Source organism: Alternaria ethzedia, assembly GCF_023757985.1.
Source record: "Alternaria ethzedia strain BMP 0044 chromosome Unknown scaffold_3, whole genome shotgun sequence".
In the NCBI taxonomy this organism is placed as follows: Eukaryota; Fungi; Ascomycota; class Dothideomycetes; order Pleosporales; family Pleosporaceae; genus Alternaria; species Alternaria ethzedia.
The window spans coordinates 707,142-733,402 of NW_026056196.1; the positions used below are offsets into that span (position 1 = coordinate 707,142).

Below are 26,261 nucleotides of genomic sequence, written 5' to 3' on the forward strand. Positions count from 1 at the left end.
TAGTCATACACCGCTCATTAACCTTTCCATTACCTTCTTTCCATCCAAAGCCATCCATCTACTGGGGCTTGAGTACACCACGGTACCTCATCTTTCCATCCCTGAGGGTGGCCATTGCCTCCTCGATACCACTCTCAGTAAGCGGGAACTCCATGGTGATAGGCTTAATACCGTGTAGAGCGGAGAAAGCCAACATGCTGCGGTGAACAGCGCGGGCGGCAACAACAGAGCCCTGAACAGTGATACCCTTGGCGATAAGAGCCATGTGGTTGATAGCAAAGTCGTCATCGGAAACGGTCATGGGGAAGATGATGGCGTTGTTGTTGAGAACAGGGAGCATGAGCTTCCAGTCGGGCATGACGGAAGTGGTGACAAGGAGAGCGTCAACAGGGCGGCTGACGCTGATCTCAGACTTGCCCTTCATGGCGATGAACTCCTTTGCGCCGAGCTTCATGGCCTCGTCCTTCTTGCTCTCGGATCCGGAGAAGACAACGACATCGCAGCCCATCTTGGCGGCGTACTGGATGGCCAAGTGGCCGAGACCGCCAACACCCATGACACCGACGCGGTCGGTGGGCTTGACGTTGTAGGTGTGCAGGGCGTTGAAGACGGTAGCTCCACCGCACATCAGGGGTGCGGCTTCGGCGTCGGTGAGCTCATCGGGAACCTTGAAGACGAAGGCCTCGCGTTGGACGGAGTGGGAAGCAAAGCTGCCCTGGTCGAGGTTGGCCATGCCGTACATTTGGCGCTCGCTGCAGTAGGTTTCCTGGCCTGTGAGGCACTTGTCGCAGCGGCCGCAGGAGTTATGCTCGTAACCCCATCCGACGCGGTCGCCCTTCTTCAGGTCCTGCACGTTGGGTCCAAGCTCTTCGACAACACCGACACCCTCGTGGCCGAGGGCCATGTCGGCTCCCTTGTAGTGCTCATCGGTTCCGCAGAGACCGGAGGCGGTTACTTTGATGAGAACCTGGTCGTTCTCGAGGTCGGGCTTGGTGGTTTGCGACTTGACAATCTTGCTCTCCTTGGAGCCCTTGTAGACGGTGAAAGAAGGCATCTTGGTGATGGTGTTTTGTGATGTAGTATACGTTGAAAGGTGATGTAATGGAAAAACTTTTGGGTATCTTGTTGCAAAAGAGATGAAAGTTGATGTGAAGTTGATTGATATGTTCACAAAGACTACCGTGACTTACTGTTATATATGATTCGAGCCAACCTACAGCTCATTCTTACATGTGCCATGAATGTCGCTGGAGCTACGTTCGAAAACTTCTCCCCCATGACGTCGCGTATTGATAATGCACAGGGTCTTTGGGTCCAGGGTCTGGATATCGCCGTGCCTTACACATTGGGTGCGTCGACCGCCACTAGAAAACGTGGTTTTGTGGGTCGCATCTCCAGCATGACAATTTCGAGATCTGCCGATTCCGGTATAGTGCGCTTCCTCATGCTGCATCTTCGAGGTGTTGTCAGCTGTGATGCAGCTGATTAATGTAGGCTATATCGTCGCGATTACGCGTTGTCGGCACAGCATGCAGCCTATACCTGCACATTGTAAAAGAAATATTGAGCTGCGAAATCCAGAGGACGCCTCGGACAGCATCGGCCAACCATCCCACCGCTGTTGCAGGACTGCCGAAATGTCCGCAATAGTGAGACGTGCGTCTGGAACGTGTCGGAATGATATGGATTTCCATGTGCCAGACGCCGCTTGTGTGGAGCAAAAGACGTTGTTCCTGACCCCAATGCGGATGCGGCTCTGCTCGAGGAGTCCATGACGTAGGTGGTGCCGGGGCGCCCGTCCGATGATTGCGCTACATCACCGAACTGTTCGGCCCTTTCAATGACCTGATTCTCAGAGGCTGGCGCGAGTCTTGTCCGATCGTAATGCGCATTACAGATCTTTCGTTTAGCGGCTACTTGTTGCCGAGTCCGTGGGGATGGAAGTGTGGCGTTTGTTGGGGCCCATGTGCAGCGGCCTGGAGTTACGCCTTTGGGGCAATGGGGACGATGCCACCAAATGCTTACCCAACCCCGAAACTTTCGGATCGCAAGTCGGAGTGGTGATAAGAGATGAACTGCGATACGGATTCTTGGCGTCGGTCCTGAATTTCATGCAGTCTGAGCGTAGAAGTCACCTTGCGGCAAATCCCCAGCTGCAGACTCGAACAAGAGGGTGTGGAAAGCGTTAGCTCTCGCAGCTGTAGAATCAAACTCGATCTCTGGCATACTCACCTACAGTCATACAGAACTAGCTTTCGTTCTCGGAGCCGCTTCAATGGTAGCAAACAAGTTGTTTTCAGGGTTCAAGCTATGTGAGCGGCCAGAATTTAATAAAGACACGAGAAAGTACCATGATGGATGCGAAGGGAGAAGGTAGTTCCGTGCGTCATCACCGACATGAACGCAAACCCTTGCAACTCTTTCAGCAACGCTGAAACCCAAGGTCTGGTGTTGCGACAAACTCTGAACGCTGTGTAACTGAATTTAGATCAGTATGCTTTGGTAGACGGACCAACGTAGTCGCCCAACAAACATCATACTGAACCGGAGATCGTTCCGTTATCAGGGCATCCGCAAGATTGCCTTGATCCCATGATGATATCCATCAACGAATTTATCACCACGCTGGGAGTTCTTTATCACGCGCAAGACGCGAAAGATTTGAAAACCATTCACGAGAAGCCCAGGAGTTTAAATGTCTGGTATCATTACGTGTTGAACTAATGATAACCCAGGCTCATTCTATCCGACTAACATACCAGCAAACAATAGCTAGCAACGACGCCAAAAGCCTTCAAAACGCCCTTCGAACCTACCAACTACCCCCAAGAACCCACACCCCGCCTCTCTAACAAACAATCTTATACCCCCTCTTAAACACCGGCACAGGATCACACGTGGGCGGCTCACTAAGCACATACGGCGCACCGGCCTCTTCCGAACAATCCACCGAGTCGAAGAGTTGCACTACACACCTCATCAGCCACCACAGTCATCATGCTGGGACAAAAGTTTACTTACACTCGCAGCCCCGAAGAGCGATGCGTAGGACCTGCAGACTTGCCTGATTTGGCTCAAGCGGATAACACTCATCAGACACAATGTTGTCGTGCGGAAAGGAGAGACAGGGGTTGTTGGCAGCGCATTCAGAGCACGACCATGATGTGAAGGAGCCGGCGTTGGGGATGGGGTTGGGGACGGGGCTGCGGCGGGTAGGTGTGAGGGGGGAGGCGAGGGTTGTCGTTGCGAGTGCGAAAGTGATGGTGAGGAAATGCATGATTGAAAATGTAGATGAGTTCAAAATGTTCGCGATGATTGTGTTGAAAGTGATGGAACTGTAGAGGGGTTATCTGGAGTGGCTTTATATGTGCTTTCTCGCAATAGATATGGGAACAGCGAGACAACAGACAGCCAGCTTCGACCATCGACGTCTTGGTATCTCCAGGTCATATCCATGTGACTTGAGTATACGACCAATGTCTTCTTCATGTTCCCTGACGACTTCCTCTCACCTAATCCTTGGGTTCTAGTAGAAGGAACTTGGCAGAGACATTCTTTTCATATATTGCTCGGTCAAATTTCCTCATAGTAAGCACTTGCTTCATATGGAAGTAGCACATCATACAAGCAAAATTCTCCGATCATTTGTTCTACCTGCTCACATCACATAACGCCTTAGCGATGGTCACGTTTCGCACAAGAATGACAATAGTAGCGATCTGATATATTTCAATATAGCTTAGTTCGCACCGTGTGTTGAACACGGCCAACGAGCTAGACTAGATCTAACAAGTCGGATCGAAATGATATTGTAATGACTGTCGTCTGAGTACATCCTCTCAGCTAAGTAATGTGCTGTTGCCAGCTCCTCTCCATCTAATTACCAAGTCGTCACTCGGTCTCCATAGAAGCGTAAGCGGGATGACCCGCTTAAGAGCAGATAGCCTGGTAAGAAAACTTCTGCGATACATTGATGCAGTCGCTGGGAGCTGTGGTGAAGGTGTCGGTTGGTACACCAGTGCAATCGTTGGAGGTGTAGAACTCGACTATTCCCATTAGATCACGATCGTTCACAATAAACGTTGTCGCGACTCACGGCGGCAGTTGGCACGAGTCTTCTCCAAGAAGAAGACGCGGGCGCTCTGCAAGGGCAGGAATACACATTCGTTGCTGTGGATGTTCTGCTGCTGTAGGGCCTGGGGTGCGCAGTCGGAGTTGGCGTAGGCCTCGACTGAGGGGTGGATGTTAGTGGGAACGGCATTCTGCGTAGAGGTGGAAGTGACGTACAAGAGGCAACGTTCTCAAGCGAGATCTGAGCGACGGCGACTGAGGCCATGATGGCGGCGACGATGGTGGAGGTGAACTGCATCTTGAAGATTTGGGCTTTTGGTGGAGCTAAAAGATATTGAATGTAGTATACTGTAGAAGATGCTGTCGTGGTTGTCTTTTTAAATACATCCTTTCTTGGAGGTTTTATACCTTGATTTCTGAGCGCTTTGGGTTTCCTCCGTCATCTCCTCTCGCTCGAGGCGTTTGTTGGAGCTCATCGTGGCTTGTTGCGGTGAACAGAATACGAATGTGATTCATCATCATGTCTGATGGGCTTGCCATGCAAGTGACCGGACACAGGCAGATATATGCCTCACGGCAGGACAGTGTGCGAAGGACTGGAGATTTGGGGCAGTATGAGGAAGTTTGCTCGTACACCTGACGCCGTGGCTTCGATTTTGTAAGCACGAAGCTGACCAGTGTGATCACTGAGTATGGCGATGTGGAGTCTGCTAGCCGAGAACTTTACTAGGACACAAGTCAATAGGAGCGATTCGTGTCGATGTGACTGTTGCTCAGTGGCTTACGGGCCGCTGCTGCAAGAGGTCGGTCCGCGGGGCAATCATTCTCTTGAGAGGATGCGTCAGTTGTAGGTGGCTGAGCGGCGCCATGTGTGAGACATGAGCTCAGCATTGAGTGAACTCCCTCCACACCTCATCTCGGTATTGAGCGAACAGATGCGCGCAAAATTTATTCGTCATCTTCTCCCTTCTTTGGAACAACTGTGAGATGGCGGCCTCGTGTACAGTCTACAATAGCTCGTGCGCGTGGCGGGAACTCTCAACGCGGGTAGTCAACCACGTGATGTGTGATGTCTTCGGAAACGTTAAGCGCATGTGTGCATTGATGCAATGCAGCCGGTAAGAAAATGTGCACGGATATCATGTGTTGGTGCAGAGAGGCCACCAGATGTGCACCAATGGGACGGAAGGACCCGGCTGACAGGCCTGGCCAAAAGGCTTGTGCAAACGACTGTTGGATTCGTATCCTGAAGCGAGAGAGCATAAGCAAAGGTGCGTGCTCGATCTCAGCGTGACCCTAGTCTTGAGGCCTCCAAGAACTCAGATCTACATTCGGAAAGTCTCTGAAGAGCACAAATCCCCTCCTACGCCTTGGCAGTCCCGCGCTGTATCCCAATCATCTCTTTCGTAACTTTTCCTGGTACGTGTGTATCATCATCGTCTAAATAAAGAAAGATCATCCGTGTTGCCGTAGCAAAGCGACCATTGACAACTATTGAGTAGCTGCTCAGTTGTAATCGTGCATGTTGTGTAAGCTGATGTCCTGGCTGCTGGTAACGCGTCGCTCTTCCCCGTTACCGTTAGCGAGCGCATCACTCGCGGACGTCTGGCTGACACCGTTGGCCGGGTGCCAATCGGGTTGCCCATTGCCATCCGATGGGATGACGTTGCCATGTTGGTCAACCTCCTGTTGCAATACGCATTAGTCACAGGGAGTCTTGCCAAACGATGTTTTCAATTCTCAACTTACAACGCCCTTGGCAGCCATGCGCACCTGTTGAGGATTGGCCGTACCATGTACGACAGCCTCTCGTGCCTTCTCCATGACCTTTTGTTTGCGGCTCTCTCCGCGGATTCTCTCGAGATGCTCGAAATAGCCAGCGTCGACCGGGGTGACATATTTGCCGCAGAAGACACCGACTTCGAACTTTTGTGTTGCGGGATCTCGCGGGGAGAGACGTGCGCAAGCGCTCTGTAGATCCTCAAGATTCTGGTATACGACATCGTCCGCGCCGATGTGCTTAGCAATGGCTGCTGAGTCGCGGTGGTGAGCGATCAGCTCCGAGGAAGAGGCCAGATCAATACCGTAGATGTGGGCATTGGTGATTGGCGGTGCACACGAGGTAAAGTAGACCTTCTTGGCACCCGCTTCCCGCGCCATCAGGACAATCTCACGCGACGTAGTACCCCGAACGATGGAGTCATCAACCAGCAGCACGTTCTTGCCTTCAAACTTCTTCTTCATAGGATTCAGCTTGGCCCGGACGCCCTTCTGTCGTAGTTGTTGCGATGGCATGATGAATGTGCGGAAGATGTAGCGGTTCTTGACGAAACCTTGTACGTATGGCTTTTCGAGAGCCTCAGCAACGCATAACGCAGAAGTAATCGAAGTCTCAGGAATCGGCATAACCACGTCGATCTCAGCCATGGTCTTGGGACCAAGCTGCTTCTTGATGGTCTCGGCGAGAGTGAAGCCCATGTTACGTCGGCTCTCATCCACGTCGATGCCGTCAATGACAGAGTCAGGTCGCGCGAAGTAGACGTATTCGAAGATATCCGGGGTATACGCTTCTTGCTTGGCGACTTGCCTGAAGACGGGCTCCTTGCCCTTCTCGATGATGACAGCTTGGCCGGGGAGGATATCGAAGAAGTCCTTGTAGCCGCACTGGACCAGCGCAACGCTCTCTGAGGCCATCATGTAATCCATGCTCTTGCCGTCCTGCGACTTGCGGGAGCCGAGCACCATGGGACGAATACCGTACGGGTCGCGGAAACCGATGAGGCCGAATCCTGAGACAATGTTAGTATCTACACGATCACAGCGTAGCAGATATCATTGGATATTGACATACCCGCAAGCATGGCCGTGCAGGCCCATCCACCAGTGCAAAGCTTGTACATCCTCTCCAGCGCCGCAAAGCAGTCGTCGGCGTTAATACGCGCCTTGCCCGTCTCGTTGAGCTCGTCGGCGAAGATGTTGAGCATGAGCTCACTGTCGCTCTCGGTGTTGATGTGCCTGTGGGCCTCGTGATCGAGTCGCTGGCGTAGTGCCGGCGCGTTGATGAGGTTGCCATTGTGAGTCATGCAGATACCGTAGGGGCTGTTGACGTAGAAGGGCTGAGCCTCAGCGTTCGCGCTGCTGCCAGCGGTAGGGTATCGCAGGTGCCCGAGGCCCATGAAGCCGGGGAGGTCGGACACGCGTGCGCCGTCCTGGAAGACGCGCGACGCCATACCGTTACCCTTGCACTGGTGGAAGCGACCACCAGCACTGCAACTGACTATTCCGGCAGCATCCTGGCCGCGATGTTGGAGGAGGTAGAGGGCATCGTGCACCTCGACCGAAGCCGATTGCGACTTGGGATCGCCGTGGATCACAGCAATGATACCGCACATTTTGACGTGATGGCGGGGTGTGGGGAGGCTTGGAGTAAAAACTCAGGTTTATATACTACCAAGGCGCGTCAGTTGCGGTAAGAATTCGGAAGACGCGGGATATGTAAGTGGGGTAGTCTCTCAGGAAGTCGTTGTGCGCTCAAGGGGTATCGCAAGTCTAACATCTTTATAATATGACAAAATCATCATCGGGACATTGAATAGGCGGCAGGTAAGAGAACAAGTGACGACATACGTAGCCTGGGGGTGTTCCTGAAGATTTCGGCAGGTCTCTCCAAAAATGGGGTATCCTGGTGGAAGAATAATGCTATGGCCGTTGGGCGCTAGATGCAGCAGCAGTCCATCTACTCTCAACTCGAGTTCTCAGTGTGGGCGGCGGCGGCGTCTTCGTAGCGGCGTGGCGGGAGTGTTGTCCCAGCTGGTGATGGCGTTTGGGCTCATGGTTATTGGAAAGTAAGAGCGCTCTAGTGGGGAAGGGGCAGCATGATAAACAATTTTTTTCCTCGCCGCACCTGCACTTCCGCCCTTTGGGGCTTGGCGGCCCTTCGAAGCCGAGGGAGCTGCCCCACATGTTGCAACCCAGAACCGACATCGCAACGCGACATCGCGATGACTCCGACAAAGGAACGCGAGACAGGCGCGTTACCACCGCTGACAACCATTCGAGTACGCGCTTTCGTTCGTTTCGCGCCCTGGACCATCATCCGACGCGTTCTCACCCCTTATGTACGAAAGATCGAATGTCTCCACCTCCTCACGTCGTCCATGGCGGTCCTAGGTACGCTCCCAAGGTTGATGAACGCCATTCCACATGCGAACAGAGCGCGTCGCTGTATGTACCGGAACGCATCAGTCGATATTTGGTGGCCCACTGTGCCATGGGGCCTGTGAACGCCAACGATGGCGCAACCTTGTAGTCGTCATCCACGGCCGACCTCTCGCATTTTGTCACCGGGCTTCTCGGGCCATCTCCCTCGCAGTTTCTTGAGTACATTCGAGGGCTGACGTAAGTGAATTTGTTCCTTGTCGATGCAGGATTCCGGAAGAGCCCCAAATGGACGGAATAGGCCGACGCTCACATGGGAGCGCACAGTCAGGGTGTGCTTGTGCTGACTCTCGAAGGGTTATCGTCCAAAGCCTCTTCAAAGGTTCTTTGTGTTACCAGTACCACATCCCCGGTCTCCGCCACGCTGCACGAGCGGCTACACCCCGTGTCCAATTCCGAACGGTGCCCACCCTGCACGACATCCATCGCCGAAGCGCGTCGGCACTGTTATCATACTCGCAAACGAAGCAGCCAGAGGACGAACAACTCATATGTCTCGGAATTTTATCTTCTGCAGATCGGCAGCTACTATCTCTTACGCGACAGACCGACTCCAAACGACGCTAGAATACGTCTCTGCTCCGTCCACGCCTACCCCGGTCTTTCACACCAACAATCTCCCACAGCCACGATGCGGGTAGTCAAAAACGGATCATGTTGTTGGCTTGCTAGCATGGCACTGTATCTTCACTAGCGTGACCCCGGTTACAGCTGGCCACCGAGACTACGGTTGGTGGTGTCCATTCGCCCAATCGATACTGATCCATTGTAGACGAGAGCATCAGAAGTCGACGTTGACGATCTATCGAACCTGCTCAGTCTGAGCATTAATGTACCTGCACCATCGTTCCCGGAGAGCATCGTTCCGCTGTTTCAACGTCAAGCACAACAGAGGGTCAAGTTTATGTGCTTAAGTTGCAACACGTTCTACAGCAGTCTTCGCGCATAGGGTTCGTTCAGGAGACGCAAACACGTGAATATGGGCACATACGTGTCGCGTATTATACGTGAGCCGGTGGATCTCGCACTAAGACTATTGCCAGATGCCCGGAGAAGTGCAGCCCGTGAGCCCCGATTGACACAGCTGCGTTGACGCCGGCTTCATGCGGAAAGGACTGATTTACACGACATATCCGAGGAACACAAGCATTGGCAACCTTGTGCAATTGTCAACTCAGTGCAGCCCAAAACGTTCGACTTGTTGTCGATAGATCATTTGCTAAGTTTCAGCGCAAAGCGCAAAGGCTCACGTTACGCTCGTCTTATTTGACTTGTCCCCACTATACACTTAGGCGGTCTTCAGATTGGCAGCTGTCCTACAAGAGAGTGTATTACCAGTCTCGGCATATCAGCACTTCTGAATTTGACGAGAATGGTATCAAAGGTACCAGCAGGACGATACTCAATTTCCACGATGGTTGTTCGATTTCTAGATGTGGAAACCCCACCACGTGAAAGCTGCTGATCAGTACCGCATCAGTAGCATGCAGGATCGGCTGCTTGCCGCTGCCTCCAATTGCCTCAGCCCGATTAGCTCTCGCGTATGCATAGCTACTTCCCTGAAATAATACGCGGGGTCCCCACATGTAGTCGCAGATCCAGCCCAACCAGGACCGTGCAGACTTAATACTACACGTTCCGCATGGACTAGGTGGCGATGCTGTTCACTAACCGATGTTCCGGGATCTTTGTTAGGTGCTGGACAAGTATACCGACAGCAAGCCACCTCTTCTACTAAGATCCAGCTCAGCCAGGGATCTCCAATCGCAGCCTGCATGTACTACAAAAGTATACACTACGGGCTAATGCCCCCGACGCATGCAAACGCATGGATGTAACCCGTATACCCATCGGCTAAGAGGGGCCCAGAGAGTGACGATAGACTTGTCAAATGTGGCTTCTTTATCATATGCGTCAGCGTCGCGGTATAAAGGGTCAAAAGCCACGCCAAAGCTCACATATCACCTCGGCATTATTTCCATTCGACAAGTGTGCGATTGCAGCTTTCTGTCGTCTGTCGTCATAGACTCTTCATAGTTCTTGCCTGCACATATCTTTATGACGGTGGGGTCCGGCGAATCTGGCAGGATGACGACCCTCAACGAGGAGTGCTTTCCAAACATGTCGGCTGGCACTGACATCACCGCGTCATCAGAATCGATTAAGGTGAGCAACTACCACCGCGACAAAAAACCTTTCAAATTAACTATTCAAGTCCTTCACAGGAGCCAAGATGGCCTCGAATGGAAAGACCAGTGCTCCGACCCACGTACTGGCGGCTTTCATCGCCCTCAGTCTATCGATCTTTCTAGTAGCACTCGACACTGTGCTCATCCCAACCGCTTTGCCCACGATCTCCCAGTCCTTCCACATCCCAGATTCCCTTTACGCCTGGATAGGATCATCCTACCTTCTCGCCAACGCTTCATCAGTCCCGTTCTGGGGGAAGCTCTCGGACATTTTTGGACGAAAGCCAGTAATCCTGGCAGCCAACGCCATTTTCCTTGGCGGCAGCATCTTGTGCGCCGTCAGTGTGAATGCCGTTATGCTCATTTTCGGTCGTGTCGTTCAGGGTCTCGGCGGCGGTGGGGTGGTGGTACTGGTTCACGTATGCGTCAGCGACCTCTTCACCATCCGGGATCGGTCCTTCTACATGGGTACTGTTGGTGCTGTATGGGCCGTCGCCTCTGCTCTGGGCCCGGTACTTGGCGGCGTCTTTGCACAACGTCTCCATTGGACGTGGTGCTTTTACATCAACATACCCATCATCTCGCTAGCGATCTTAGTGTTGTATCTTACGCTACACCTACACAACCCACGAACGCCCTTTAAAACAGGACTCGCGGCTATGGACTGGCTGGGGACGGTCACGATAATCACGGCTACTATACTTCTGCTAGTAGGCCTCCAAGTAGGTGGCATTAGCTCCTACTCGAACGCAGGAGTCATCACGTGCTTGCTGTTTGGATCACTCGCTTACGTCGCCTTCCCTTTCTCGCAACACTGGGTGGCACAACATGGCGGCAGCCCTATCATGCCACTGCGCATCTTCAAGGACATCAGCAACCTCAGCGCACTGGCCGTATGCGCATGCGACACTGTGGTCTTTACCTCGGTCGCTTACTTCCTACCCTTGTACTTCCAGATCGTGCTCGGGCTCCAACCAGAGATCACAGGCGTATGTATGCTCGCCGTCGCGATACCTTTGGCACTTGTTTCATTCGCTTCTGGTCATGTCATAGAGAAGACTGGGCGTTTCCTAGAAGTACTGCAAGTGGGTCTGTTTGTTATGACGCTCGGTGTCGGCCTTCTCATCTCGCTCGGCACCGCGCCAAGTCTTGGAACTATCGTCGCATTCATGGTCATTATCGGCCTGGGTTTCGGGCCCAACTTTGGCGCGCCGCTCATTGCTCTACAAACGCGCATACAAGAGGCGGATATCGCGGCCGGTACTGCGGCTTTTGGATTTTTACGTGCAATATTTGGTGCCATCGGTCTAGTTATCGGCCAAGTGGTATTCCAACTCCTCATGGCGCCACACTACGAGAAGATTGTTGACAGTGGCATCGTAGAAGATGTTGCTCTTAACCTCACTGGGGGCGAAGCGATATCTCAAAGCGCCGCTATCACTGGCCTCACTGAGTTCCAGAAGAGTATAGTCCGCTATAGCTTCATGAGCGCGCTGAGAGGGACCTGGATTCTCATGACGATTGTGGGTGCCATTGGACTTTTGATCTCGTTCGGTATCAAGAGGACGAAGTTGCGTCGAGAAAGGACGACTGAGCTTAAGGAGCTCGAAGTCACATCGAGCGACTGAGCATAGGGTAACAGCTCACATGTGTGCAACTAATGGCCCGCTCATTTATGCTCAATCATCCGACGCACATAGCGCAAGCGATTCAGTCATTTGACTCATGACTAGCTCTCCTAGTCCCATGTTTCGGGTGCAAAAAACCCATATTTAGTTCATTTGAGCGTCTTACATATATCATTGATGGATCTGCGCGATGCGGCCCCCCAACTACCGAAGCAGCCTCAAGCTCTACCTAAATACACTCGCTATATATCACACTTCATGTATTGCAAAACCTAGCCCGTGGTGTATCACCTCTGATCTCGTTTGCGCCGTGTACTTACTTCTTTCTTCTTGCTTCCCTATGCTTCCTCTGCAGCTTCGCCAACGCCTCATCACTCCATCCCGCGTCGCGATAAGTGAAGTAGTCACTTGGCAGGGTGGCAGGATTATTAGGATCTTGTGTAGGGTCGGGTAATGGTGCCACGAGAAGCGGTTGTGGTTGGGGCGGCTGTTCAGGCGGCTCTTGAGGGTGTGCGCCGTGGTCACTCTGAACAGGCATGGGCGGCGCGGGCATCCACCACGGCTGGGCTTGTGTCGCTGCTGGTGCTGGTCCTGGCATTGGTCCTTGCGGTATACATACTTGATCTGGGAGAGGGTAAGGTACTAACACACGCTGCCCTGTTGGTGTTACTATGACTTGGAAGACGGGTTGTCCGGGCTGCTGAGCTTGGTCTTGGCCGTTTCTTGGGGGCTGAGGTGGCTGGTTGGGAAACATGCTTGGTTGAGTTTGATACGTTAACGATGGTTAGATGAAGAAGACTATGGGCGGATGTAATGCATAAATTTATATGTATATATGATATGATGGAAAATAACCCGAGCGAAGCAGCGTCTATACGTTGTTCGATGTATAAGCTGTCGCGTGTGGGACGCGTCAAGGATGCGCTGTTGCACCGACAGCTATGCGGACAGCACGCGCATGATGTATGAGCAAGCTTGATGCGTTGAGGAACTCAACAGTAGCGCCTCACGTATCCCATGAGCTGTGATAGTTCTTTTGTGATATCGCTGTAGTCAATAAACGACGCACAAATGATTCGTTGGACGTTGCAGAATTGTTTGCATTCTTGAAAAGCCGAGAAAATTTTGCTGTGAACTTCCTCAAGCTCCTCTCGTAGGTGTCCGAAAAAGTGATGGCAGGCGTTATCTCAAGCTCAGTCCAAGCTTTCTCCTTTGTAGCCAGGAGAATAACAGTACTTCATCAAACGACGGGAAATCTTGCTGCCACCAGCTCGTGCTGTCCAGCACGTGTCGACAACCCCAATGCACCGAACCTTCCACTTCGCGACGCCAGTGTCGAAACAAGCCTTCAGCTTCACACCGGTCTTTTTCGAGAGCTCAGAGGCGAAGATAATCTTGTTAAGACAATGTAGGCGGTATTTATCAGGAGCTTTTTCCGTTTGGCCTGGTCTCATGATGAACTTGATCAGAATCTCATGCTGCGCATCATCTTCGTCTTCAGTGGTACTGGTGATAGTGTTCAATCCTTTGGGTACCGAGGTGATGTTGATGCCATCCAGGCCTATCAAGCTGATAACATTATCCTGTGACCAAGTGCGAAACGTTCTTGCCATATCCCGCATGATCTTCAGCTCATCGAAGTCATCCGGATCGGTGGGCATGATCAAGGCGTCTAGAGCTTCGCTTACAGTTGTTGGAGTCAGCTGAAGATGAAATCTTGAACTGGTTTCCCGAAGCTTCAACAAGGAGAGAATATCAACACCATGTTGAGGGAGTGGTGCGCTGCAGCAGATGGGCTCCACCCATCCTGCTACCTCGCCGTCTTTATCTGGTCGATGGAAGATGTTGACGTAGTCGTTGATGGTCTCAAGCGCGGTACGGACTCGACGCTTCTCTAGAAGCCAAGGGGTAAACTCATTCCGAATCTGGCGGCAGGTTTGAGTGAAGCCCCAATATGAATGCGCGAAGTTTGTCGGACAAGCTATGCCGCGAACAGAGCGCCGAGGTACGCCTTCGGGGTAGTGGCGAACGTTCAACATCTTCTTCTCTTCGTCGGTCATGGCGTATTGATATATCAAATTGCGGACTTCACCCGGTAGATCACTCCAGGGTGCATTCTGAGTACCTGGCCTCTTTGGTGGATATCGACGAGAATGTGAGCGCGGCACGTATTGGGTTTCCTCGTCGCTCTCATCGTCTTTCTCTTCCTCTGATACCCAACCAAGCCAAGGACCCAACCTATCAGCCTCTGCCCTGACTTTCTCCTCGAAGCTTGTCTTCCTTCGGTGGGCGCCTGTGGTTGTTGATTTGGTGATGCGCGCACCCTGTACACGAAGCTTTTCGCTCAAATTGACAGACTGAGCGGCATACCCTGAAGTTCGTAAATTACGAACGCGGTTGCGGCTGGACCTGGCCTTGGGCATTTCATTATCGGTAAGCTGAGCTATGGTATCCCTCCGAGATCGCTTCACGGGAGGTGTATTGTAGTCGGCAAGGTTTGCAAGCTCCGCAGCAATATTCGTGGGCTTCTTATGCCCGCGCGTTGGGTACGGAAGTTGTCTGTCATCACCGCGACTGCGCCTGGCACCCTTATCGTGATCGCTTTCATTCTGGGAAACTGCACCTGTCTCCTGAACGTCGCGACGACTGCGCTTTCTGGGCAACTGCGAAGGCGCGCAGTCCTTCTCGGCTTGGTGTTTGCGCTTTGAACCCATTAAGTTCGCTGTATGTAGGAGTTACCGGGGAATACTGATAATTAGAGGAATTCACTGCGTGATGTGAAAGGACGTGGGTGTATGCGTTGACACCAGGGTTGACACAGTTATAAGATCTGGTGGAGCGTTCTGTTAAGAATGGGTGCCTAGTGTCGAAGAACACTCAACCATGGCTTGAAGGGGAAACGCACGTGCGTTCACAACTCTTCCCTTCACTTGTATGGTTTAGCTCAGATTCCTGTTGTCGTCCATAGGAATGACTGATTGCACCAACTCGGTATAGTCGTCGTCGCGATGGGGGCCTGTATGATCCATAGCGATGTGTGTGCGGAGACCTGGCTTTCAGTGGTACCGAAACGCGATACCACCGCAGGCGAGTTTGCAGCCGATGACCCCTACGATACTGTTTCGTGTTAGCATCTTGAGGCTGATTTGCCTACGCAGTTTTTGTTATCATCCTGGATCAAGTTGCAATATCACAACGTGACAGTCGGTATCCGAACGATAAGAAGGCCACGACAGGGGTCCTCATAGCTGGATCGCGATCTTTGTGAAGAAGCAAACGTGTCGCAAGCTATCCGAGTTTCTTACAACCCGCTAGAGTGCATTCTCTCCTTGTTTTGTCGAGCCCCAGCCGATGCGATGAGGAGCTGATATAACGGTCGCGGTCAGGTTGTCGCGAACGCGGCGGCTCCAGCCCCTTCCCACCCGTGGACAACAACGGATGTCGTTCTGTGTGCGACCGCGCTTGCCAAACTATTGCACTCAGCAACAATAGAAATTCGTAAACGAGATCAAGAATATCTAGACGCGACGAAGATGTCCAAGACATGCTCAGCTTGGGATGAATGAGTGTTGAAGTCGAAGCCGATTGGCGTTTTGCCAAGCCGGATAACGTCATCGCGGTTTTCTTCTCCTTCCCTCCTCTACACGCAACCTTGGAAACATCCCGCTTCGCTTTTGCAAACATTGGCCCGGTCCCAAAGCTACCAGGCTCAAACATGTACTACGCGATGCCATTCCTCCTCGAGGTCTCAATGCGCCTCGTCACGTGAGCAACCTTGGAAGCCACCGTTTAATATGTGATTTGTGATCAGTAAACCCAATACCGAGCCTCGGGTCGCCTCACAATCAGCCAATCAGAACCGCGCACTCCTTTACAGCTCAGCTCTTCTTCACTTCATGGCAGTTTCGTAGAGGATGCGGGTAACTCAATATGGCAGTCTTGATAGTGCGCCGCGCTTGCTTTCGGCCGTAACTCTGAACGCGTGCGGGGAGCAGGACAAGCGCCGGGTATATACAGCACACATCCTCTCATTGTGAAGTATAGCGGAGGATATCCCGGGTGCCCTCCACAGCACCCTGACTGAACTCACCATATTCCTAGCATGAACCACGATTGCCAGAATGGACATGGGATATCGATCCATGAGACCGAGACTGTCATTGCTGGAAACAACGGAGAGAAGCCCGACCACGAACATCGATCTCCATGCCAACCCGCCAAATTCGAGGATGAACGACGCTGTAGTGAGCGGCCGGCTAGCGAAGATGGATCGTTCACCAGCCCCGTCGACCCGATGGACTGGGATGGTCCGGACGACCCTGAGAACCCGCACAACTGGTCTACATGGAAGTTGGCTTATCATACGATGATACCTGCCCTCTTTGGATTCACTGTGTAAGTTGCAAGACAGCGCGTAACACAGGAGATACTGACGGCTCAGCACCTTTGGAACATCAGTGTATACACCCGCGCTCGCAGACGTCATGCGTGACTTCGACGTATCGCGCACGGCTGCGCTCATCGGCATAACGCTTTACACGCTCGGCCTCGCGTTTGGTCCAATCGTCACTGCACCACTTAGCGAAAGGAAAGGCCGAAAAGCTGTCTATCTGTTGTTCTTCCCTATATTCATGCTGTTTACTCTCGGCGCAGGCTTCTCGAAATCATACGCGGGCCTGGTCGTGTGTCGATTCTTCGCAGGATTGTTTGGAAGTCCAGCACTTGCTGTTGGTGCTGGAACGAATGCCGATTTGTTCCCACCGCATAAGCGCGCCTTGGCTACGAGTTTCTACTTGATGGCTCCTTTCGCTGGGCCGTCCATTGGGTATGTATCGTCCAGAGTCTATTGCTCTTAGATGTTGACGTGATGACAGACCCGTGGTTGGAGGATTCGTGGCGCAGTACAAGACTTGGCCGTGGACACAATGGTCCATTCTTTTCCTTGCGGTGGCTGTATATGCCACATCCATACCAATGGATGAGACTTACAAGCCTATCATCTTGAAGAAGCGAATGAAGAAGAATGGAGTGCAAAAGAAACAGGGGAATGGAGATATCAAGCGTGAGATCGTTCTGAGGTTCATTCGGCCCCTTCACATGCTCTCAACAGAGGTATGATTGCAAGCCCCCGGTGCATCTTCGTCCATGCTTGAGCTAATCATGCACAGCCTGTAGTGTTCTTCGTCTCGCTGTACACAGGTTTCGCATTTGCGGTGCTGTTTCTCTTCTTCGCAGCTTTCCCCTATGTCTTCTCACGTCCGCCATATTCCTTTACGCCGTCTCAGTCTGGGCTCACATTTATTCCCATCAGTATTGGTGTGTTTGTTGGAGGTATGACTACCATTGTCGTAGACCGCATGGTCTACATGAAGAAACACCAGCAGGCCACCTTGAAAGGCAACCCGAACGCTGACCCAGAACATCGATTATATAGCGCAATGCTTGGTAGCTGGGGTATGGTCATTGGTCTCTTCTGGTTTGGCTGGTGTGCTGATAAGGGCGTTCATTGGGCTCCCACTGTGGTGGGAGTTATACCTTTTGCATGGGGCAATATCTGTGTCTTCGTAAGTTGCGAAGCTCGAGTTTATGTTCCATTACCACTAACATCCTGATCTCTAGACATCTTCTGCGCTCTATCTTGCGGATGTATACGGTGCGATGAACGGCGCGTCAGCTATAGCGGCGAATGGAATCGTCAGGTACACGCTTGGGGCTGTCTTTCCCCTCTTTACCGTGCAGAGTACGTCATCAAATGTGGAACCAACCGATAGCAATATCTAGAGCCCTGAACAAGCTAACATTCAACTCAGTGTATGATGCTCTCGGGATTGGTTGGGCGACGTCTCTCCTTGGCTTCCTGTGTCTGGCTATGGTACCTATCCCATTTGTGTTCTTCAAATTCGGGCCAGCTATCCGCGCGAAGAGCAGATTTCCAGTGGCGATGTAGAATACATGCTTTGCGATGGTACTCGTTCCAACATGTAAATCAAGGCGGAATGGTGACCGTGAAGGTATTGGACGGGACTGGACGCGCACCCAGGGCAATGCTTGAAAGCTTCGCAGAGCGAATGAAGTCTAACGACGCGTCAGTGTACTAAAGAATCGCTCGTACAACCAGCAACATACTGGCGCCGTCGCAAACATGGAAAGCAGATGATTAGCGTCAAGTAGGGGGGCCCTAGCGCGGGACCCGAGTCATGCTTTGAAATACAATTCGGGGTCGGCCTTCGCATCGCGTCTGCTGCTTGTAAATCTGTCCCTGGCTCGCATCACAGCTGAGATAATACAGTATGCACGTTGCTCGACAGTGCCTGACGGTGCGTTGCACAAGGCTGACGCCGCAAGTACTTGAGGCTGTAGATGGTCGCTGCTGCACACATAATCGCAACAACAACAGTCCAAATCTCTACGCTTTACACTTTTCAATCAATCGAATACCTTTTCCACTTACCACTTGCTCTGCCGCTGATTCTCGAACGCAATCTCTTCATCCTCAGCATGGACCCCAACGCCTTCACGACCCCGTTCCAGCTCACCAAGTCGTTCAAGCGCGATGTGTACCCGGCCATCGACCCCAAGAACCCCACTCTCAGCGCCAATGGCAAGACCATTCTGATCACGGGCGCTACAGGCGGTTTAGGAGGCGTAAGACGGTCCGTTGTCGATCGCGCGAGATGGATGCTGACGCCAACGAATAGGAAGTGGCTCGTGCCTGGGCTATAGCCGGCGCCAAGGGCATCGTGCTTGTCGGCCGTAACAAGGATCTGTTGGAAGAGCCCGCCAGCGCCATCGCGTCCCTCAGCCCCGAGACCAAGGTCCTTAGTGCCACCGCCGACTTGACCAACGAGGCCGAAGTCCAGAACCTGTTCAAGAAGGCGACCGATGCCTTGAGCACCGTTGACGTCGTGGTTCATGCCGCGGGTAGTATGGTGGGCGGACCTGTCGGCGACCTCGAACCTAGCGCTTGGTTCAGCGACTACGAGGTGAACGTCAAGGGCTCGTATATTCTCGCACACTACTACCTCAAGGCCGTTGAGTCCGGTACCCTCATCCTACTGAACACGCTCGGCTCGTCCTTCACAGTTCCCGGCATGAGCGCCTACTCGGGCAGCAAGATGGCGCTGCTCAAGTTGGCCGAGTACCTGGACGCCGAGAAGCCTAATCTTCGCGTCTTCACCGTGCACCCTGGTATCGTCGCTGCGACCGAGTCAAAGCGCGGTATGGTCGTCGACCAGCTCACGCCGTTTGCGCACGACAAGGGCATCCAGACGGGTGGCTTATCGCTGTACCTTGCGCAGCCCAAGGCCGACTACCTCAAGGGCTCATTCCTCAGCGTCAACTGTACGTATATCATTCTATTCCAACTCTTTGTCTACGGCTGCTGATATTTTCCAGGGGATGTAGACGAGATGGAGGCGCATAAGCAGGAGATCACCGAGCAGAAGCTGCTCAAGCTTGGGTTTCTGAACGCGAAGCTCGGGCCGGAAGGTCATCCGTGGTCCGCGTAACTAGAGGACTGCGAGCCTAATGCGACTGACGGAAAGGCGGAGAAAAGCGAGAAACATGTGAAGAACGAGGAAGCTTTCGTATAGTCAGGAACAGAGTGGTGCGTTTGCGAGCAGGGTAAGCGATCCGTCGTGGGTCGGGTATGCTAGAGCCCTTCGCGCTTATAAGGGGTACTGTGTCATCGTGGAATGGCGACATATGCTTTTCGAGGCAGTTCTCCAGCATCGCCTATATCACGGGTACCAGCTATATTGATACGGTTGCGATGTAGAAGTTCTGTCGGCCATGACGCTGTGCGAGCTAAGATCCACTATGCTTACCTAATAAGTGGGCCCCGCTTCCGCCCCAACCTCCTTCCCTCCTGCCTTCGGGCGTCGCCTCAATCACCACAACAGCTTCACAACCCCTCTAGCATCCCATGCCGCGAGGCTTTCTTCCCAGCCCCATGCCTGACGCATGATGTCGTATCGATCAGCAGTCCGAAAACGGAACCATCAAGCTGCCTTCTCCGAGACACAAAGAACGCATGGACCGCGTACGACCTCGCGACACCCATGAGAGGCAATTCGAATCGAGGTCCTTCCTGCAGAAGTACAGGTCCCTGTGCTACTCGCTTTGACGCGAAGGCGTGACCTTATGACGTCGATGATCGAAGGTTCAGCACGCACCCGCTATTGAATAACATCAACGACAGTCTCGATTTATCAAACCTCTTTCCCCGTTTGAGACATGCTTTTGTTGTTGCTGCACTGTCGAAATGTCGGGAAGAAATCTCGCAGCTCGCTTTTATACGGCCCGTCGACGCGTGTTCGATTTATGTGCGCTGTGGTAACGCTGTATCCTCCCCTGTGTTGTACACTGTCATCAAGTCGTGCCATCAGGGTTCGTTTGAGGCTTACAAGTCGGCATTGGTGCTTTAGCAAGCGCTATCGTTAGTTCGGTAAATTTTCCCGAGCTCCAACAGCCACGTTCACGGCCATGTTGCCGCCACGCTGCAGGTCACAGCAGCATCAGGTTTTGACTTCGCCTCAGAGCTTCTCGCGGCGCGAACGTTACATTTCCTCTTCTTTTTCATCAAGTCGCTCCATCGATCTCTTCGCTAGAGCATATCAGCATCGTAACATGAATCGGTGACGCCGGGACCAGAGATAAACGGGGGGTCAGGGATCAGTAACTCGAGTCTACAATTCGTGTGATCATCATCACTTACGATACCCCCTCTATATTGCAAGGCTTAGTTACCGCGGTGACTGTCGCGCGCATGTTTTACAAAAGTACTGTCAACGCGTTGTGGCATCATTACGTTGGTGTCGGTCCAAAAGAAGGTTCTTCATGTCATGTGCACGTCTTCAATGTGCTCACCCAGATTCGGTTGTAAGCATGCCAGATTTCAACTGCGTAAGCGTGCATATTGTGCCCTGCGTTCACCCGGCGTCGCGCAAAGAACCAGGGCAAAGGTTCCAAGGACCTCGTACCCGAGACATGCTTTGTCGGGTGGCATGTGCGAAATATGGCCTGACATTGGAACGATCCGTATGTTGTACAGAGCTCTCGACGGTGATGATATGAGCTATCATGGCTAGCCGAGCAGAGGGTGGTTCTTTCTCCTCCGACTAGTCTCATGACTGTGACGACTCGGTCATCTTCCGATGAGGGAAGACGTGGTTGTCTAGTTTTCACGAACTTAGTGCGGACTCCCTGATGCGTATTCCACAACCCAACGAGTCGGCCACAGCATTAGCTGTGGAACAGTGTTGACACTTGCGACCTTCTGACGCAACGGCGCTGTCTTCAAAGATATATCAGAGCACCCAGGTGCTGATTGGATCGCAAAAGAAAAGAAGCGGTGAAACTTAGCGTAGTTCTGATTGCCGTCTGCGGCATTTCCTGGTAGACGGAACGACTACCGCACTAAGGATGTGTCGCTTCATCTGCTTATCGGGAATGCGATCAGTACCTGGGCGTTCGTGGAACGTGAAGATATGAGACGTACACTACGTGTCCAGGGACCGGTCCGTCAACGTCCTGCTGGGTCAGGGGGGAGACTGTTCCGCGTACTCACCGCTGGATCGGGAAGGTTGGTATGCAGGCATTACTCAAGTCGTTTACGATATCTAGGAACCACACGCCGCCATAGACGAGAGAACATGCCGGCACATGATCGGTGCGGCAGATTATTGAACTTGCATTCACCGGTTTGAGTTCAACCTTAGCTTGGGTTGAGGCTACTGTTACAACGCAGCGATGGTCACCTCAGATGCGTCGAAGGCACGAGTATGATTGGCGGAACAAGAGCCTGCTATCCGACGCGTGTCTACTGGCTCACCCCTGGCATTTCTTCATCACGATCACGATAGACCAGGCTCCCTCCAAGGCCGGTGAGTGCAACCCCAGAAATGACGACTACAGCATCTTACGCTCCCAACAACCATTCGCTTTGACGATAGTCACGCAGCTTCTCTTATCTAGTTTCCTGAAACGTCGCGCGAGTGCCAGCGCGACAGGCTGTTGCAATGTTCGCCAAAGACTATGACGAATAGTAAGCATGCACATTGTCGACACGGCATCGAAGCAGATACGATCTCATTGCAACCGTATATAACAGACACCAAGTCACGATGCCTCGTTTCAATGGTCGTTTCGCCGCATCGATCTGCTTCATCAAACTCTACTGGCTCAACTTTACATCTCATTGCTACCTCAAATAACTTCACGCAAAATATTCGAACATTCGTCGCACTCCACGATGTCGACTACAATGCCATACAGCCCCAATCAGATCTCAGCGGCTAGTCTGAGCCCACCGTCGTGCTTTTCAGACCATCCTCAAGCCGTGATTACGTCCACCTGTCCCCTATGTAAAGGGCGTCCCCAAGGGTACAGTCTATACATGCACTCTCAATCGAGAGGCATAATGACAGTCGAGATTGCTGACTTGAGGATAGTCATCGCGGACCCGACTGCACGACATGCGGTGCTCAAGGCTTCGTACAGAAGAACTGCGACCAGTGCCTACGCTATCGAAATGCGCTTCGGATGAAAGTTCAGACTGTATAAGCATGACTGGTCTTCGATCACACGAGCACCACCCGCCCGTAGAAACCGCTCAGTCACAAAACCCGCACGCTCATCTTCTTGGCACCGATGACGAAGAATTCTTGCAAACATCAGGTATCCTGGCATACTTACTCTTTCCCCCCAACTGACTTTTCACCACACTCGTTCAAACCTCTTCAAATCATCCTTATCTTGAACCAAGGTCAAAGACCTCCTGTTGATGAAGAGATTACGAGTACACAAACTTAACGAAGTAAATGAAATCCACACCTTCCCACCAAGATGATACACTCTTCAAGTGATTGTGAAAATTACCAGTTGCCATCAATGATTACACGATAAGGTTGTTATGTATTTATTACAAGGCGTGTTTCAATAGCTAGTAGCCGAAGGTTACAAAAGAAATTATTGATGGTCCAATACCACAAGACAAACCGAGATAGTTGTAGCAGGTCACCAGATCGCCTCTTATCGTGCATACCCAGCGTCCCTGGCCGAGTACCTCCTCGAACTCCCCACGCTCTCTGGTCTTACGGGCCCAGCACTAAGTTGCCTCACTCTCCCCTCAACAACCTCATACACACCATCGGGGAGGTACGTCTCCCGCTCGCTCTCCGTCCTCACAACACCGCTTCTTCCTCTACCGCGTTCTTCGCCGCCGAGCATACCGGGGTAGTCAACGCTGTCTCTACCAACCACGGGCTCGAAGCCATGGTCAGCAAATTGTTCATGGAGCGACGAATGAGATGCCGCTCTCCGAGGTTGCTGTCGTTGCTGCTGTTCTTGAGTGAGTAGATCAGAATTCACGAAGCGGTTAAGCGCGTTGTTCGATATGCTTCTTGTGGAGACGCGGGATGCCGGTCGGCCGCGGGTCTCTGTTGCCTCTATTGCGCTACCTGGTCTGCTTGAAGATCTGCTGCGCGTGGAGACGGGCGCGGGTGTAAGATTTTCTGTCCACCATTCTGGGCGCACGGAGTGGAGGGAGTCTGTTGAGGTGCTGCGTGTGTGGCGGTGGTGTGGCATGGTTGGTTGATGCGTTTCCGCAGATCGGTTGTAGAGACCAAAGACGGGTGGTGGCGGTTGGGAGCGGCTCGCGCGACTCGCTAAGCTGCTGGCGCTGCTGTTGCGCTTCTGGAGCTTGCGTCGTGGGCGGTTTGTGCTGGTGATGGTAGTCGTCATGGTCGTTGTCGGGCTTGATGGTGGAGAAAGGTACAGGCGAGGGTCAACGGGTGACTCTTCTGATCGCTTTCGCCCGCGAGGGATGGTAGGTGCGGCTGTCTCGCCAGAGTCTGGACTTTCGCCATTACTCCAGGGTCGCTTCTCGGTGTGGCCGCTGTTCGTGTTGCTTCCGCTGCCACTGTCACGACTGAGGACGCTTTCGACGAGTCTCTTGTGCCACGAGCTGTTTCCGTAGTTGAAGTTGAGTCGCTTCTCCGGGTCCTTCTTTCCGAACCAGAGAGGCTCGCTTTGAGAAAAGCCAACGGCGGTGAGCCAAGGGTTGCCGGGCGCATCATGCGCAAGCTGAAAGATGACATCGACCTCCTCGAGCGAGCGGAAGGCGGTTTCAGGGTAGAAAAAGTAGACCAAGGGGATAATGGCGAAGTTTGTGACGGCGAAGATGATCCATGTACGGTAGGAAATGCGCTGGAATGCGATCGGGGTGATGAAGACAATGCTGTTTCAATGTTAGTCGCGCAGCTAATGCGATGGACCCGGATTGTGACTTACACGAAGTTGAGCAACCAGTTGGCACTCGTCGAAAGACCGTTAGCAGGCCCACGAATCCGAAGTGGCACGATTTCGACCTGGTACAACCAAGCCATACCCTGCCATCCAATAGCGAAGAAGACGGAGAAGATGAACAAGAACACAGTGCTGGCGATCCTTCCAGCCTGCATATTGTGCTCGGACCATAGGTACTGTAGGATAGTAATCAGTACCATGCACACTGACATGCCCGAAGCACCAAACATCATCAGTGAGCGACGGCCCCAGAAGCGATCAATACCGACAACGACGATGAACGAGGCAAGGAAGTAGACAGTCGCTGAGCAGGATGCCAGAAGACGAGCCAACCACCCCTCGAAGGACATGCGTGTCAAGAAGATCCACGAGAGATACTGCAAGACCAGGTTAATACCAGTGCCCTGTTGGAAGACTTGCACGAAGTACGCCAACACAACACGGTGGAAACCTCTGCGCTCCCTGTTTGAGAACAGGCCAGCGCTCGACCCTTGTGCCATGATCAAGATGGCGTCCTTGATTTGTAGGAACTCGTCTTTCGTCTCGAAACTGTCGGGCTCATCATCGTTCAGCGCTGCGAGCACAGTGAGCGCCTCTTGTTCCCGTCCAGTAAGGATGAGCCATCGCGGCGATTCGGGAAGCACGAAGAGCATTGCGATGGCGGGGAGCGCGAACATGATCTGTAGAGCGATAGGGACGCGCCATGATGCCGACGAACTAGTGAGGTATGCGAAGCCGAAGACGAACCAGTACGAGAGCGCGATACCGGCGGAGACAAACGCTCCTGCGCTGATCATAAGAATGGTTCCTTTGCGATGCGACTTGACGCATTCTGCCTGGTATGCGGGGGCGGTGGAAGTGGTGAAGCCATTGCCTATGTCGCAGCGTCAGTCTTCGTGTCCGGAGTTCTGTCCTACAAGATGTGAAAGAGCTTACCGAAACCAGCGATCGCGCGACCGACGATGAACTGCGGAAAGCTGTAGGAAGACGTCTGAATGATTTCACCAATCACCCAGAAGGTAAGACCAAGGATGAGTGTGCGCCGACGTCCAAGCAGGTCACCAACGAAGATTGTCGCGATGGCTGAGACGATACAGCCCAGATGCCATGTCCCGACCGTAAGACCTATTGATGTCAGTCAGGACCCTGCATGCTCCAGTACCAATCTGAGGCCTTGATGCGCCCATAAGACTTGGTTCGACGTACCTGTGACCCACGCATTGTGGAACGAACTCTGATTGACAATGTCAACCTGAGGGAATCTGTCCAAGAACTGCTGGACAGTCAAGAGACCGCCCATAACACCCTGGGCATAGCCGAAACATCTTTGACAGATTAGTCCTTGAATAATCTACGCGACACACACGGATGGGGTAACTCACAAAAAGCAAAGCCCACACGTGATGCTAATGGCGCTCGCTAGACTGCGACCTCTGAGGCCCAAGAATCTCGCCATCTTGATGAAGCCTCGACAAGTCACGCAGGGGAGCAGGAGATTGAAAAGACCGTCCTGCGGGCTGTCAAGTGCGAGGAACAACCCAAACTCATACCAACGCAGGTATTGCAGCCCGCAGCGGCACGTCTCTTAGATTTGAGATTTGCCCATGTTGCCCGCCCGTCCAGGCGTCCTGGTCTGGCCATCAGCCTAACGTCATGCCCGCAGGATCGTCGCAAGCGTGCCGTTCGGAGGTTCATGGCATCCTTGATGTCAACATGGTCGGCTAGGCTCTGCAGAGATTAGCGAGCGTTGTCAAGATGCGCTACATGCCGCTAGACATCAAGATACAGCCCACGACCTGTCACTCGAAGTGTAAATATCCCAGTATCAGCTGGATCTGAAAAGGTTCGC

The 26,261-nt window shown here is 52.7% G+C and overlaps 8 protein-coding genes across 8 annotated transcripts; 3 read left to right on the forward strand and 5 right to left on the reverse strand.

Annotated features, from left to right (window-relative positions):
- Positions 1–58: 58 nt before the first annotated feature.
- Positions 59–1,054, reverse strand: J4E87_001734 (uncharacterized protein; the record flags this gene model as incomplete). Its single annotated transcript, XM_049373375.1, has 1 exon — positions 59–1,054. One exon carries the CDS (start codon positions 1,052–1,054, stop codon positions 59–61), a length of 996 nt encoding a protein of 331 aa, XP_049236745.1.
- A 3,016-nt stretch (positions 1,055–4,070) lies between these two features.
- J4E87_001735 (uncharacterized protein) lies at positions 4,071–4,336 on the reverse strand (the record flags this gene model as incomplete). Its single annotated transcript, XM_049373376.1, has 2 exons — positions 4,071–4,231; positions 4,288–4,336. 2 exons carry the CDS (start codon positions 4,334–4,336, stop codon positions 4,071–4,073), a joined length of 210 nt encoding a protein of 69 aa, XP_049236746.1.
- A 1,241-nt stretch (positions 4,337–5,577) lies between these two features.
- On the reverse strand, positions 5,578–7,463 carry J4E87_001736 (uncharacterized protein; the record flags this gene model as incomplete). Its single annotated transcript, XM_049373377.1, has 3 exons — positions 5,578–5,757; positions 5,821–6,860; positions 6,923–7,463. The coding sequence occupies 3 exons, from the start codon at positions 7,461–7,463 to the stop codon at positions 5,578–5,580; spliced, it is 1,761 nt and encodes a 586-aa protein (XP_049236747.1).
- A 2,947-nt stretch (positions 7,464–10,410) lies between these two features.
- Positions 10,411–12,106, forward strand: J4E87_001737 (uncharacterized protein; the record flags this gene model as incomplete). The annotated part of the gene is made up of 2 exons (XM_049373378.1): positions 10,411–10,455; positions 10,505–12,106. The coding sequence occupies 2 exons, from the start codon at positions 10,411–10,413 to the stop codon at positions 12,104–12,106; spliced, it is 1,647 nt and encodes a 548-aa protein (XP_049236748.1).
- Positions 12,107–13,299: 1,193 nt separating this feature from the next.
- Positions 13,300–14,529, reverse strand: J4E87_001738 (uncharacterized protein; the record flags this gene model as incomplete). The annotated part of the gene is made up of 1 exon (XM_049373379.1): positions 13,300–14,529. The coding sequence occupies one exon, from the start codon at positions 14,527–14,529 to the stop codon at positions 13,300–13,302; it is 1,230 nt and encodes a 409-aa protein (XP_049236749.1).
- A 1,679-nt stretch (positions 14,530–16,208) lies between these two features.
- On the forward strand, positions 16,209–17,224 carry J4E87_001739 (uncharacterized protein; the record flags this gene model as incomplete). The annotated part of the gene is made up of 3 exons (XM_049373380.1): positions 16,209–16,501; positions 16,548–16,931; positions 16,981–17,224. 3 exons carry the CDS (start codon positions 16,209–16,211, stop codon positions 17,222–17,224), a joined length of 921 nt encoding a protein of 306 aa, XP_049236750.1.
- A 1,172-nt stretch (positions 17,225–18,396) lies between these two features.
- On the forward strand, positions 18,397–19,614 carry J4E87_001740 (uncharacterized protein; the record flags this gene model as incomplete). The annotated part of the gene is made up of 4 exons (XM_049373381.1): positions 18,397–18,402; positions 18,467–18,751; positions 18,805–19,447; positions 19,502–19,614. The coding sequence occupies 4 exons, from the start codon at positions 18,397–18,399 to the stop codon at positions 19,612–19,614; spliced, it is 1,047 nt and encodes a 348-aa protein (XP_049236751.1).
- A 3,523-nt stretch (positions 19,615–23,137) lies between these two features.
- Positions 23,138–25,868, reverse strand: J4E87_001741 (uncharacterized protein; the record flags this gene model as incomplete). The annotated part of the gene is made up of 5 exons (XM_049373382.1): positions 23,138–24,344; positions 24,398–25,286; positions 25,349–25,537; positions 25,619–25,737; positions 25,795–25,868. The coding sequence occupies 5 exons, from the start codon at positions 25,866–25,868 to the stop codon at positions 23,138–23,140; spliced, it is 2,478 nt and encodes an 825-aa protein (XP_049236752.1).
- Between the last annotated feature and the right edge of the window lie 393 nt (positions 25,869–26,261).